Below are 15,000 nucleotides of genomic sequence, written 5' to 3' on the forward strand. Positions count from 1 at the left end.
ATAAATGATTACTATTTGTTATAATTTAAAAAATAGTACAGTACTTTGACAATCCTGAGTATGTGCTTTTACTGTCATCTAGTGTAAAGTTTGATTTACAATTTTTGTTGCAATCATGTTAAATCATATTATTAAAATGTTGATAACAAATTTATAAAATCACATATTGATACAATGTTAAAAAAAAAACCAGTCTGAATATTTTTTATAATTTCTTTATTTTTTTAAATTTTTAAACAGTTTAGCTGCAACTTTCTAAAAAAAACAAAAAATATTTAAGTTTAAAAATGTTTAGATGAAAAAATTTTGAATTTTTTTTTTTGAAAAAAAACAACAGTTTTAGCTGCAACTTTCTAAAAAACAAAAATATTTAAATCTGAAAATTGTTTGTAGATTTTGTAGAATATATAAATATATATATATTTTTAACTGTTTTAGCCGCAACTTTCTAAAAATATATACTTTATATATTTAAGTCTGAACATTTTTTAGATAAACGTGTTGTTTGAGCCGCAACTTTCTAAAAAAAAAATAGTTTAGTGTGAAATTTTTTTAGATAACATTTTTTTGAAAGATTTTTTTTGGGGAAAAAAAAAACAGTCTTGGCCGCAACATTTTTTTAAAAATTAATATTTAAGTCTGACAATTGTTTGTCGATTTTGTAGAATATATAAATATATATTTTTTTTAACTGTTTTAGCTGCAACTTTCTAAAAAAAACAAATATTTAAGTCTGAAAATTTTTTAAATAAACGTGTTGTTTATAAAAAAAAATTGAAACATTTTATTATTTGAAAAAAAAAAAAATTAATATTTAAGTCTGAAAATTGTTTGTAGATTTTGTAGAATATATAAATATATACATATTTTTTAACTGTTTTAGCCACAACTTTCTAAAAAAACAAATATTTAGGTCTGAACATTTTTTAGATAAACGTGTTGTTTGAGCCGCAACTTTCTAAAAATATATATATTTTAATCTGAAATTTTTTTAGATAACATTTTTTAGAATTTTTTTTTTTTTGGAAAAAAAAAAAACAGTTTTAGCCGCAACTTTCTAAAAAAAAAAAAAATTTTAGTCTGAAAATTGTAGATTTTGTAGAATATATAAATATAAATATATTTTTTAACTGTTTTAGCCGCAACTTTCTAAAAAAAAAAAAATTTAAGTCTGAAAATTGTTTGTAGATTTTGTAGAATATATAAATATATATATATTTTTTAACTGTTTGAGCCGCAACTTTCTAAAAATATATATTTTAATCTGAAATTTTTATAGATAACATTTTTTAGAATTTTTTTTTTTTTGGAAAAAAAAAAACAGTTTTAGATAAACGTGTTGTTTGAGCCGCAACTTTCTAAAAATATATATATTTTAATCTGAAATTTTTTTTTTTTGGAAAAAAAAACAGTTTTAGCCGCAACTTTCTAAAAAAAAAAAAAATTTTAGTCTGAAAATTGTTTGTAGATTTTGTAAAATATATAAATATGTATATATATTTTTAACTGTTTTAGCCGCAACTTTCTAAAAAAAAAAAATGTAATCTGAAATTTTTTTAGATAACATTTTTTTGAAACATTTAAAAAAAATGAAAAAAATTAACAGTTTTAGCCACAACTTTCTAAAAAAATAATATTTAAGTCTGAAAATTGTAGATTTCTTAGAATATATAAATATATATATTTTTTAACTGTTTTAGCTGCAACTTTCTAAAAATATATATATATATTTAAGTCTGAACATTTTTTAGATTAACGTGTTGTTTGAGCCACAACTTTCTGAAAAAAAAAATATTTAAGTCTGAAAATTGTAGATTTCTTAGAATATATAAATATATATATTTTTTAACTGTTTTAGCTGCAACTTTCTAAAAAAACAAATATTTAAGTCTGAACATTTTTTAGATAAACGTGCTTGAGCCGCAACTTTCTAAAAAAAAAAAAATGTAATCCGAAATTTTTTTAAATAACATCTTGAAACTTTTTTTTTATTTATTTTTTATTTTTTTACTAAAACAGTTTTAGCCGCAACTTTCTAAAAATAACAAATATTTAAGTCTGAACATTTTTTAGATAAACGTGCTTGAGCCGCAACTTTCTAAAAAAAAAATATTTTAATCCGAAATTTTTTTAGATAACATTTATTTTGAAACTTTTTTTTTTTTTCAGTTTTAGCCGCAACTTTCTAAAAATAACAAATATTTAAGTCTGAACATTTTTTAGATAACATTTTTTAGAATTTTTTTTTTTAGAAAAAAATTACTTTTAGCCGCAACATTCTAAAAATTCAAGCGTTTCAAGCTGTGACAATCACGAAAAAAGCCAGCAAAATCCTGGAGGGGCCGACAAGTAAAAGCAAGGGTACTTCCCAGCATGCTTCACTTCTTCTGCATGAAGTTCTGCAGCATGTCGATGGGAAGCGGGAAGATGATGGTGGAGTTCTTCTCCGCCGCGATGCTGTTGAGCGTCTGCAGGTAGCGCAGCTGCAGGGCGGACGGCGACTCGGCGATGATCAGCGAGGCCTCCTTCAGGGCCCGGGAGGCCTTCATCTCGCCCTCCGCCGAGATCAGCTGACGCAGCAAACACACGTCAGCGCGTACAAACTACTCAAGTTAAAGTATCAGTCAAAATACAGCCTAAAAAAAAAATAGCTGCAGGTAAAAAAAACAAAAAAACATCCCGCTTCAACACATCAAACCGTATCCGCCACCTGAACTGCCAGAATGGCTACAACAGTGTTTTGAAAGCCGACCTAAAAGAAGCTGCCCCAAAGGAATGCCTGTGCATAAATTACTTTTAAATATTCATCTAGTTACAATATTATGAAATAAGTTTATCGGTTCTCCGTATCATTTCTGAGCAACAAAGTTATCTATGGGTTTTATTTTGGGGGGAAAAAACATCCTAGTGTCAACATTTCAGCTTTGTCCTGTACTTTACACCAGGGGTGTACAAAGTGCGGCGCGGGGGCCATTTGTGGCCCCCAGCTCATGTTTTAACGGCTTGCGGCACATTCTATAAATACTGTTGGAAAAAATTGAAATAAGAGGGCAAACAGGTGAAATGTAACAAGAAAAAGTTGAACTGTTGACTCTAATATCACAAAGCTGCCATGCAGGCTGGTTTTTTTTTCTTGAAAACTCATTACTCAAAATATAATAATGAATCAACGTCAATGTTATAAGTTATTCTATTCAAGGCTCCAATTACTTCACATCAAATATTCCACTTTTTGGGAAAAATATTGCATATTTTGTTTGTTTTCATTAAAAAAAAAAAGATTTCTTTGACAAAAACGATGTAAAATAAAGAAAAAGGTAATAAAAACTTATATTTGACAGATCTGAAGTTGATCTCGATGTTTAAGCATTAAAAGTGAAACAAAAAAATTATTATGACTTATCTTTAACACTTTTATGAGTGGGGACTCAGCCAAAGATTTTAGTGGGATTTTTAAAGTCATTGTTCAAAAATAATAATGAATTCAAATTAACGGTGCTGTGAATTAATGACCTATTTGAGGCTCCAATTACTTCACATCAAATATTCCACTTTAAAAAATGTGGGTGGGGGGGGGGATATTGCAGATTTTCTGTTTTAAACATACTATGACAAAAATGGCATAGAATAAACAAAAAATGTAATAAAAACTTATAATTGACGGATTAATCTGAAATTGATCTGGAGATTTAAGCATTTAAAAGTTTCAAAAATGGATCCCTGAGAATTTTAGTGGGATTTACAGAATATATATATATATATATATATATATATATATATATATATATATACATATATATATATATATATATATATATATATATATATATATATATATATATATATATATATATATATATATATATATATATATATATATATATATATATATATATATAAACTGTCATTGTTCAAAAACTAATATTTAAAAAAAAAAAAAAAAAGTTATAAAAAACACTTTTATGAGGGACACTTTTGGATCATCCAAAAGTTGTAGTGGGATATATTTTTTAACTGTTTAAAATGGTTTAAAAAATAATAGTGAATTAAAATCAATGTTATCAATTATTGTCCTATTTAAGGCTCCAATTACTTCACATCAAATATTCCACTTTAAAAACATTTGGGGTGGGGGGGAATATTGCATATTTAGTGTTTTAAATATAAAAAACAAAGTGGCATAAAATTAAAAAAAATTAAAAAAAGTGATAAAAAGGTATAATTGACAGACAGAACGGAAATTGATCTGGAGATTTAAGCACTGAAAGCAAAAAATAAATAAAAAAATAAAAATATGAATTATTTTTGGATCCCTGAGAATTATAGTGGGATTTTTTTTAAATACAAAAACTGTCATTGTTCAAAAAATAATAATGAATCAAAATCAATGTTATTATGAATTATTGGCCTATTCAAGGCTCCTATTAATTCACATTATTTTACTCAAATTTGTTTTTAATTGGCGGGGAAATATTGCATATTTTGTGTTTCAGCCATAAAAAAGTTTTTTTTTAATGCCAAAAACGGCATAAAATAAACAAATAAATAAAAATGTATAATTCACGAATATATCTGAAATTGCATTTAAAGTAAAAAAAAAAAAACACTTATGAGTGGGGCCCTTTTGGATCCCTGAGAATTTTAGTGGGATTTTTTTATTTGTCATTTTTCCAAAATAAATAATGTATTAAAATGTATGTTATGAATTATTGACATATTTAAGGCTCCAATTACTTCACATCAAATATTCCACATTGAAAATCGTTTGGGGAAAATATTGTATGTTTATGTTACTGCAATAAAACAGTTTCTTGGACAAGAAGGCAATAAACAATTCTTTTTTTTAAAAACATAAAAAAATTATAAAAACTCGACAGACAGATCTGAAGTTGATCTTGACATTTAAGTGTAGAAAGTTTAAAAAAAATAATGTATGATTTCTTTTTAACACTTTTACGGGTGGGGACCCTTTTGGATCTCCAAGATTTTAAATGGGATTCTTTTTTTTAAACTGTTACTGCTCAGAAAATAACAAGATTTTGACCCCCCAAAAAAGGCATAAAACAAATAAAAATAAACTTCATTTCGACCGAAAGATCTAGAAATTTAAATGTTAAAAAAATATGACATATTTTCAATATTGTCCTGACTGACACCCTTCTGGGTCCCGGGGGCCAAACTTGAGGGATTCTTCTAGTGTGAACATTTCTACTGACCAAGTACATGTTGCATTACAACTACTCTGACAAGTAGAGTAAAAGTAACTAAGTATTTGTGTAAAGAGTGTCTGACCTTGGCCCGCGCCTCCCGACTGGCCTCCGCCTCGGCCGCCATGGCTCTCTGCAGCTGCTGAGGTAGCTTCACGTCTTTGATCTCCACGCGCTCCACCTTGATGCCCCACGCGTTGGTGGCCTCGTCCAGAGACTCCTGCACACAATGCATGCAAAACACTTACACACTTTTCTCTGGTTTTTAAGTTCATTAGGGGACTTCACAACACTTACACACTTTTCTCTGCTTTTTATGTTCATTGGGGGACTTCACAACACTTACACCCTTTTCTCTGTTTTTTTAAGTTCATTAGGGGACTTCACAACACTTACACACTTTTCTCTGGTTTTTAAGTTCATTAGGGGACTTCACAACACTTACACTGTTTTCTCTGGTTTTTAAGTTCATTAGGGGACTTCACAACACTTACACCGTTTTCTCTGGTTTTTAAGTTCATTAGGGGACTTCACAACACTTACACCCTTTTCTCTGGTTTTTAAGTTCATTAGGGGACTTCACAACACTTACACTGTTTTCTCTGGTTTTTATGTTCATTAGGGGACTTCACAACACTTACACTATTTTCTCTGGTTTTTAAGTTCATTAGGGGACTTCACAACACTTACACTGTTTTCTCTGGTTTTTACGTTCATTAGGGGACTTCACAACACTTACACTGTTTTCTCTGGTTTTTAAGTTCACTGGGGGACTTCACAACACTTACACTGTTTTTCTGGTTTTTAAGTTCATTGGGGGACTTCACAACACTTACACTGTTTTCTCTGGTTTTTAAGTTCATTAGGGGACTTCACAACACTTACACTGTTTTCTCTGGTTTTTAAGTTCATTAGGGGACTTCACAACACTTACACTGTTTTCTCTGGTTTTTAAGTTCATTAGGGGACTCCACAACACTTACACTGTTTTCATTAGGGGACTTCACAACACTTCCACTGTTTTCTCTGGTTTTTAAGTTCATTAGGGGACTTCACAACACTTACACTGTTTTCTCTGGTTTTTAAGTTCATTAGGGGACTCCACAACACTTACACTGTTTTCATTAGGGGACTTCACAACACTTCCACTGTTTCCTCTGGTTTTTAAGTTCATTAGGGGACTTCACAACACTTACACTGTTTTCTCTGGTTTTTAAGTTATTAGGGGACTTCACAACACTTCCACTGTTTTCTCTGGTTTTTAAGTTCATTAGGGGACTTCACAACACTTACACTGTTTTCTCTGGTTTTTAAGTTCATTAGGGGACTTCACAACACTTACACCGTTTTCTCTGGTTTTTAAGTTCATTAGGGGACTTCACAACACTTACACTGTTTTCTCTGGTTTTTAAGTTCATTAGGGGACTTCACAACACTTACACCGTTTTCTCTGGTTTTTAAGTTCATTAGGGGACTTCACAACACTTACACTGTTTTCTCTGGTTTTTAAGTTCATTAGGGGACTTCACAACACTTACACTGTTGTCTCTGGTTTTTAAGTTCATTAGGGGACTTCACAACACTTACACTGTTTTCTCTGGTTTTTAAGTTCATTAGGGGACTTCACAACACTTACACCGTTTTCTCTGGTTTTTAAGCTCATTAGGGGACTTCACAACACTTACACCCTTTTCTCTGGTTTTTAAGTTCATTAGGGGACTTCACAACACTTACACCCTTTTCTCTGTTTTTTTAAGTTCATTAGGGGACTTCACAACACTTACACACTTTTCTCTGGTTTTTAAGTTCATTAGGGGACTTCACAACACTTACACTGTTTTCTCTGGTTTTTAAGTTCATTAGGGGACTTCACAACACTTACACTGTTTTCTCTGGTTTTTAAGTTCATTAGGGGACTTCACAACACTTACACTGTTTTCTCTGGTTTTTAAGTTCATTAGGGGACTTCACAACACTTACACACTTTTCTCTGGTTTTTAAGTTCATTAGGGGACTTCACAAACACTTACACACTTTTCTCTGCTTTTTATGTTCATTGGGGGACTTCACAACACTTACACCCTTTTCTCTGTTTTTTTAAGTTCATTAGGGGACTTCACAACACTTACACACTTTTCTCTGGTTTTTAAGTTCATTAGGGGACTTCACAACACTTACACTGTTTTTCTCTGGTTTTTAAGTTCATTAGGGGACTTCACAACACTTATACTGTTTTCTCTGGTTTTTAAGTTCATTAGGGGACTTCACAACACTTACACTGTTTTCTCTGGTTTTTAAGTTCATTAGGGGACTTCACAACACTTACACCGTTTTCTCTGGTTTTTAAGTTCATTAGGGGACTTCACAACACTTACACCGTTTTCTCTGGTTTTTATGTTCATTAGGGGACTTCACAACACTTACACTATTTTCTCTGGTTTTTAAGTTCATTAGGGGACTTCACAACACTTACACTGTTTTCTCTGGTTTTTACATTCATTAGGGGACTTCACAACACTTACACTGTTTTCTCTGGTTTTTAAGTTCATTAGGGGACTTCACAACACTTACACTGTTTTCTCTGGTTTTTAAGTTCATTAGGGGACTTCACAACACTTACACACTTTTCTCTGCTTTTTATGTTCATTGGGGGACTTCACAACACTTACACCCTTTTCTCTGTTTTTTTAAGTTCATTAGGGGACTTCACAACACTTACACACTTTTCTCTGGTTTTTAAGTTCATTAGGGGACTTCACAACACTTACACTGTTTTCTCTGGTTTTTAAGTTCATTAGGGGACTTCACAACACTTATACTGTTTTCCTCTGGTTTTTAAGTTCATTAGGGGACTTCACAACACTTACACTGTTTTCTCTGGTTTTTAAGTTCATTAGGGGACTTCACAACACTTACACCGTTTTCTCTGGTTTTTAAGTTCATTAGGGGACTTCACAACACTTACACCGTTTTCTCTGGTTTTTATGTTCATTAGGGGACTTCACAACACTTACACTATTTTCTCTGGTTTTTAAGTTCATTAGGGGACTTCACAACACTTACACTGTTTTCTCTGGTTTTTACATTCATTAGGGGACTTCACAACACTTACACTGTTTTCTCTGGTTTTTAAGTTCACTGGGGGACTTCACAACACTTACACTGTTTTTCTGGTTTTTAAGTTCATTGGGGGACTTCACAACACTTACACACTTTTCTCTGGTTTTTAAGTTCATTAGGGGACTTCACAACACTTACACTGTTTTCTCTGGTTTTTAAGTTCATTAGGGGACTTCACAACACTTACACTGTTTTCTCTGGTTTTTAAGTTCATTAGGGGACTTCACAACACTTACACACTTTTCTCTGCTTTTTATGTTCATTGGGGGACTTCACAACACTTACACCCTTTTCTCTGTTTTTTTAAGTTCATTAGGGGACTTCACAACACTTACACACTTTTCTCTGGTTTTTAAGTTCATTAGGGGACTTCACAACACTTACACTGTTTTCTCTGGTTTTTAAGTTCATTAGGGGGACTTCACAACACTTATACTGTTTTCTCTGGTTTTTAAGTTCATTAGGGGACTTCACAACACTTACACTGTTTTCTCTGGTTTTTAAGTTCATTAGGGGACTTCACAACACTTACACCGTTTTCTCTGGTTTTTAAGTTCATTAGGGGACTTCACAACACTTACACCGTTTTCTCTGGTTTTTATGTTCATTAGGGGACTTCACAACACTTACACTATTTTCTCTGGTTTTTAAGTTCATTAGGGGACTTCACAACACTTACACTGTTTTCTCTGGTTTTTACATTCATTAGGGGACTTCACAACACTTACACTGTTTTCTCTGGTTTTTAAGTTCACTGGGGGACTTCACAACACTTACACTGTTTTTCTGGTTTTTAAGTTCATTGGGGGACTTCACAACACTTACACTGTTTTCTCTGGTTTTTAAGTTCATTAGGGGACTTCACAACACTTCCACTGTTTTCTCTGGTTTTTAAGTTCATTAGGGGACTTCACAACACTTACACTGTTTTCTCTGGTTTTTAAGTTCATTAGGGGACTTCACAACACTTACACACTTTTCTCTGCTTTTTATGTTCATTGGGGGACTTCACAACACTTACACCCTTTTCTCTGTTTTTTTAAGTTCATTAGGGGACTTCACAACACTTACACACTTTTCTCTGGTTTTTAAGTTCATTAGGGGACTTCACAACACTTACACTGTTTTCTCTGGTTTTTAAGTTCATTAGGGGACTTCACAACACTTATACTGTTTTCTCTGGTTTTTAAGTTCATTAGGGGACTTCACAACACTTACACTGTTTTCTCTGGTTTTTAAGTTCATTAGGGGACTTCACAACACTTACACCGTTTTCTCTGGTTTTTAAGTTCATTAGGGGACTTCACAACACTTACACCGTTTTCTCTGGTTTTTATGTCATTAGGGGACTTCACAACACTTACACTATTTTTCTCTGGTTTTTAAGTTCATTAGGGGACTTCACAACACTTACACTGTTTTCTCTGGTTTTTACATTCATTAGGGGACTTCACAACACTTACACTGTTTTCTCTGGTTTTTAAGTTCACTGGGGGACTTCACAACACTTACACTGTTTTTCTGGTTTTTAAGTTCATTGGGGGACTTCACAACACTTACACTGTTTTCTCTGGTTTTTAAGTTCATTAGGGGACTTCACAACACTTCCACTGTTTTCTCTGGTTTTTAAGTTCATTAGGGGACTTCACAACACTTACACTGTTTTCTCTGGTTTTTAAGTTATTAGGGGACTTCACAACACTTCCACTGTTTTCTCTGGTTTTTTAAGTTCATTAGGGGACTTCACAACACTTACACTGTTTTCTCTGGTTTTTAAGTTCATTAGGGGACTTCACAACACTTACACTGTTTTCTCTGTTTTTTAAGTTCATTAGGGGACTTCACAACACTTACACCGTTTTCTCTGGTTTTTAAGTTCATTAGGGGACTTCACAACACTTACACCCTTTTCTCTGGTTTTTAAGTTCATTAGGGGACTTCACAACACTTACACCCTTTTCTCTGGTTTTTAAGTTCATTAGGGGACTTCACAACACTTACACTGTTTTCTCTGGTTTTTAAGTTCATTAGGGGACTTCACAACACTTACACTGTTTTCTCTGGTTTTTAAGTTCATTAGGGGACTTCACAACACTTACACTGTTTTCTCTGGTTTTTAAGTTCATTAGGGGACTTCACAACACTTACACTGTTTTCTCTGATTTTTAAATTCATTAGGGGACTTCACAACACTTACACTGTTTTCTCTGGTTTTTAAGTTCATTAGGGGACTTCACAACACTTACACTGTTTTCTCTGGTTTTTAAGTTCATTAGGGGACTTCACAACACTTACACTGTTTTCTCTGGTATTTAAGTTCATTGGGGGACTTCACAACACTTACACTGTTTTCTCTGGTTTTTAAGTTCATTGGGGGACTTCACAACACTTACACTGTTTTCTCTGGTTTTTAAGTTCATTGGGGTCTTCACAACACTTACACACTTTTCTCTGCTTTTTATGTTCATTAGGGGACTTCACAACACTTACACCCTTTTCTCTGGTTTTTAAGTTCATTAGGGGACTTCACAACACTTACACCGTTTTCTCTGGTTTTTAAGTTCATTACGAGACTTCACAACACTTACAATGTTTTCTCTGGTTTTTAAGTTCATTAGGGGACTTCACAACACTTACACTGTTTTCTCTGGTTTTTATGTTCATTAGGGGACTTCACAACACTTACACTGTTTTCTGTCGCTTTTAGACCATTAGGGGACTTCACAACACAACACACAACACAGTTTTCTCTGGTTTTTAAGTTAATTAGGGCAGTGGTCCCCAACCTTTTTGTAGCTGCGGACCGGTCAACGCTTGAAAATTTGTCCCACGGACAAATTATTATTATTATTATTATTTTGTCATAAAGAAATACAATCATGTGTGCTTACGGACTGTATCCCTGCAGACTGTAGCTTACGGACTGTATCCCTGCAGACTGTATTGATCTATATTGATATATAATGTATATATTGTGTTTTTTATGTTGATTTAATAAAAAAATAAAATGAAAATAAATCAAATGTTTACAAAATTTGTTATCTAAAATTTTTTTTTTTTTATTAAATGTTCAGACTTAAATATTTGTTTTTTTAGAAAGTTAAAACAGTTAAAAAAAAATGTTTTTATATATTTTACAAAATGTTATCAAAACAATTTTCAAACTTAAATATATTTTTTTAGAAAGTTGCGACTAAAACTTGTTTTTTTTGTAAAAAAAAAAATTCTAAAAATTGTATAAAAATGTTCTAATTCAAATGTTTATTTTTTATTTTTTAGAAAGTTGCAGCTAAAACAGTTTGAAAAAAAAAATGAAAAAAATATTCAGACTTCAAACATTCTTTTTCAACATTGAATCAATTTATACTCCAGTGCGACTTATATATGTTTTTTTCCTTCTTTATTATGCATTTTCGGCCGGTGCGACTTATACTCCGGAGCGACTTATACTCCGAAAAATACGGTAAATGTTTGTTATTTTTCGAAAGTAGCGGCTGAAACAGGTTTTTTTTGTAAAAAAAATGTTTACAAAAAATGTTATCTAAAAAAATTTCAGATTGAAATATTTTTGTTTTTAGAAAGTTGCGGCTCAAACTTTTATTTTATTTTTTTTTTTAAATTTTCACCGTTTTTTATCTAAAACATTTTATTTAAAAAATGTTCAGACTTAACTATTAGTTTTTTTAGAAAGTTAAAACAGTTAAAAAAAATGTTTTTATATATTCTACAAAATGTTATCAAAACAATTTTCAAACTTAAATATATATTTTTTTATAAAGTTGCGGCTAAAACTGTTGGGTTTTTTTTTTTAAAAAAATGTATAAAAAATTGTATCTAAAAATGTTGTAATTTAAATGTTTTTTTAAATTTTTTAGAAAGTTGCAGCTAAAACCATTTATAAAAAAATGAAATAAATAAATAAATAAAAAATATTCAAACTTAAAAAATTTTTTTTCAACATTGAATCAATTTATACTCCAGTGCGACTTATATATGTTTTTTTCCTTCTTTATTATGCATTTTCAGCCGGTGCGACTTATACTCCGGAGTGACTTATACTCCGAAAAATACGTTAGCAACAAAACCGAGTTGACACACGCGAAAAACCGCTCCAACTCTGCATGATGTATGAACTTTGTGCTACCAATGTTCAATATTTATCACCTGCATGCCGAGCGAGATACCCTCTCTGTCGGACAGCAGCTCGGCCAAGTTCTTGGTGCCCAGAACGTTCCTCAGCGTGGTCTGGGCCAGCAGCCGCGTGGACGAGTGCGCGTTGGACACGTTGGCCACGGACGAGATGGGACACTCGATGCGGAAGTAGACCACGCCGTCCACGCTCACCGTCACCGAGTCTTTGGTCAGGATCTGAGACAACACACCTGGGGATGGGTACTTTTCACATTTGGTAGCAAATCCCTGGACTACTTTTGTGTTGATGTGGTAACAAACATTCGGTCTTTCTGCTCTGCCGCTCCCAGTCTGTGGAACGCTCTCCCTGACCACCTGAGGGCACCACAGACTGGATGCTTTTAAAAAAGGCTTAAAAGCCCTTCTTTTTAAAAAAGCCTTTTTTTTAAAAAATATGTGCATACTAGCTATAGCTATTTGGCTGTTCTAGTTTTTATTTTTATTTATTTCTTTATTATCTTTTTTTATTTATTATTTATTATTATTATTTTTAATACACTGTAGCACTTTGAGATTGTTTACTCAATATAAAGTGCTTTTTACAAATAAAATCTATTATTATTATTATTATTCATTTAATTACATTTGTCAACATTTACCAGTCGGATGATACTAAAAAAACGTGTTGTCAAGATGTTATATTTATTTTTCTTACACTTTTGGGTATGAGCTGTGGTCAGGAAGTAGTCTTTGCCATTAAGTTGAATGTGACAGTGAGCTAATTTTTAAACCTAAAAAGTATTTGTACTGTAAGTATTGTTCTCACACACCAGCTGTTTGAATGTAACGTGCATCTTGTAGTTCTCATTAACACATTTGGAGGTGTTGAAATTGCCATGTAAAATTGCTAATGCTAATAAGTAGCATGTATATGGGATATCCATGCAAATTAGCATCGAGCTAGTGCAACAGATAAGTTCATATGGTATCTTGTGTAAATTCGAGACTATAAGCCGCTACTTTTTTCCTACGCTTTGGACCCTGCGGCTTATAAAACGGTGTGGCTAATTTATTGATTTTTCTTTGCTGACAGCCATAATAGTTGTTTTTTTCAAATGAAAAACTAGCAAATACACTGAAGAGGTGCGTTATTGTTTGTGCTACGGCGCCATCTTTTGGACAAGTACTCCATTTAGTGCTTTCAATCGGAAGTAGAGGTGCCGTTCCGTCTTCTAGCCGTCCATAGCATTTCTACTCATATGGATTCTTCCCTCATCACTCCGAGCAACGTTTGTAAGTTTTACAATATAACTTAAACAATTCTTACTTACTAAACTGTCCCATGTGTGATGTCTGCAGGAGTGTTTTCATGCATATTTTTGCGTGCTATCGTAATATAATTAAGCTAGCGTCGGTAGCATTAGCTAATATGCTAATACGATGGCGCTCTTTTTGTATTGTTTCAGTTTCACAAATTCCTCAGTAAATTTACCAAAACGTCACCGTGGAGTTATTGAGTCTGTTTAGCTGATTTAAAAAGTAGCTTTCACAGCTAATGGGTCCATGACCATGACTTCTGTTTTGTTCGATCAGCCGTTTTACTGCCCTGTTACAGACACCGTTTGGGAACAATTAAGGTATAAATATATATATATATATATATATATATATATATATATATATATATATATATATATATATATATATATATATATATACATATATATATATATATATATATATATATATATATAAATAATATAATATATATATATATATATATATATATATATATATATATATATATATATATATATATATATAAATAAATATAATATATAAATAATAAATATAAATAAACATTTACAAAATATTTCTGTGTAAATAACTCATAATAAAACGGTACGGCTAATCTATTCATTTTTCTTCGCTGACAGCCATAATGCAAATACCGTAATTTCCGGACTATAAGCCGCTACTTTTTCCCCTCGTTCTGGTCGCTGCGGCTTATACAAGGGTGCGGCTTATTTACGGCCTGTTCTTCTCCGACACCGACAAAGAGGATTTCGGTGGTTTTAGTACGCAGGAGGAAGACGATGACACAATGATTAAAGACTGACTTTTTATATACCGGTAGGCTGGTTATTTTGATAACGTACAGGCGAGCACTTTGTATTACTTTGCACCGTTGTATTATTTGTACTCTGCACGAATGCTGTTCGCCATGTCAAAGATGTGAAAGTTTGATTGAATGATTGAAAGATTTATTGTTAATAAATGGGACGCTTTGCGTTCCCAAACAGTCATCTCTGTCCCGACAATCCCCTCCGTGGTAGCAGGAACCCCTATATACTACGGTAATTACACATCAAAACCCTGCGGCTTATAGTCGGGTGCGGCTTATATATGGAGCAATCTGTATTTTCCCCTAAATTTAGCTGGTGCGGCTTATAGTCAGGTGCGGCTTATAGTCCGGAAATTACGGTAGCTGTTTTTTTTCATGAAAAACCAGCAAATACACTAAAGAGGTGTGTTATTTGTT

At 32.3% G+C, this 15,000-nt stretch overlaps 2 protein-coding genes across 2 annotated transcripts in view; one reads left to right on the top strand and one right to left on the bottom strand.

Moving 5' to 3' along the window:
• mtus2b (microtubule associated tumor suppressor candidate 2b) overlaps nucleotides 1–15,000 on the top strand; it is a 65,172-nt gene that overhangs the window by 48,980 nt on the left and 1,192 nt on the right. The window lies entirely within an intron of this gene.
• Nucleotides 2,100–15,000, bottom strand: part of stoml3a (stomatin (EPB72)-like 3a) — a 19,127-nt gene continuing 6,226 nt past the window's right edge. Inside the window, exons 5-7 of the mRNA XM_062060886.1 lie at nucleotides 12,492–12,695; nucleotides 5,293–5,427; nucleotides 2,100–2,570 (exon numbers count right to left, since the gene is read on the bottom strand). Of these exons, the coding sequence (XP_061916870.1) occupies nucleotides 2,379–2,570; nucleotides 5,293–5,427; nucleotides 12,492–12,695 (531 nt within the window). The 3' untranslated portion in view covers nucleotides 2,100–2,378. The remainder of the gene's footprint in view (nucleotides 2,571–5,292; nucleotides 5,428–12,491; nucleotides 12,696–15,000) is intronic.

The sequence above is a fragment of the Entelurus aequoreus genome, linkage group LG10, assembly GCF_033978785.1.
Source record: "Entelurus aequoreus isolate RoL-2023_Sb linkage group LG10, RoL_Eaeq_v1.1, whole genome shotgun sequence".
Classification (NCBI taxonomy): Eukaryota; Metazoa; Chordata; class Actinopteri; order Syngnathiformes; family Syngnathidae; genus Entelurus; species Entelurus aequoreus.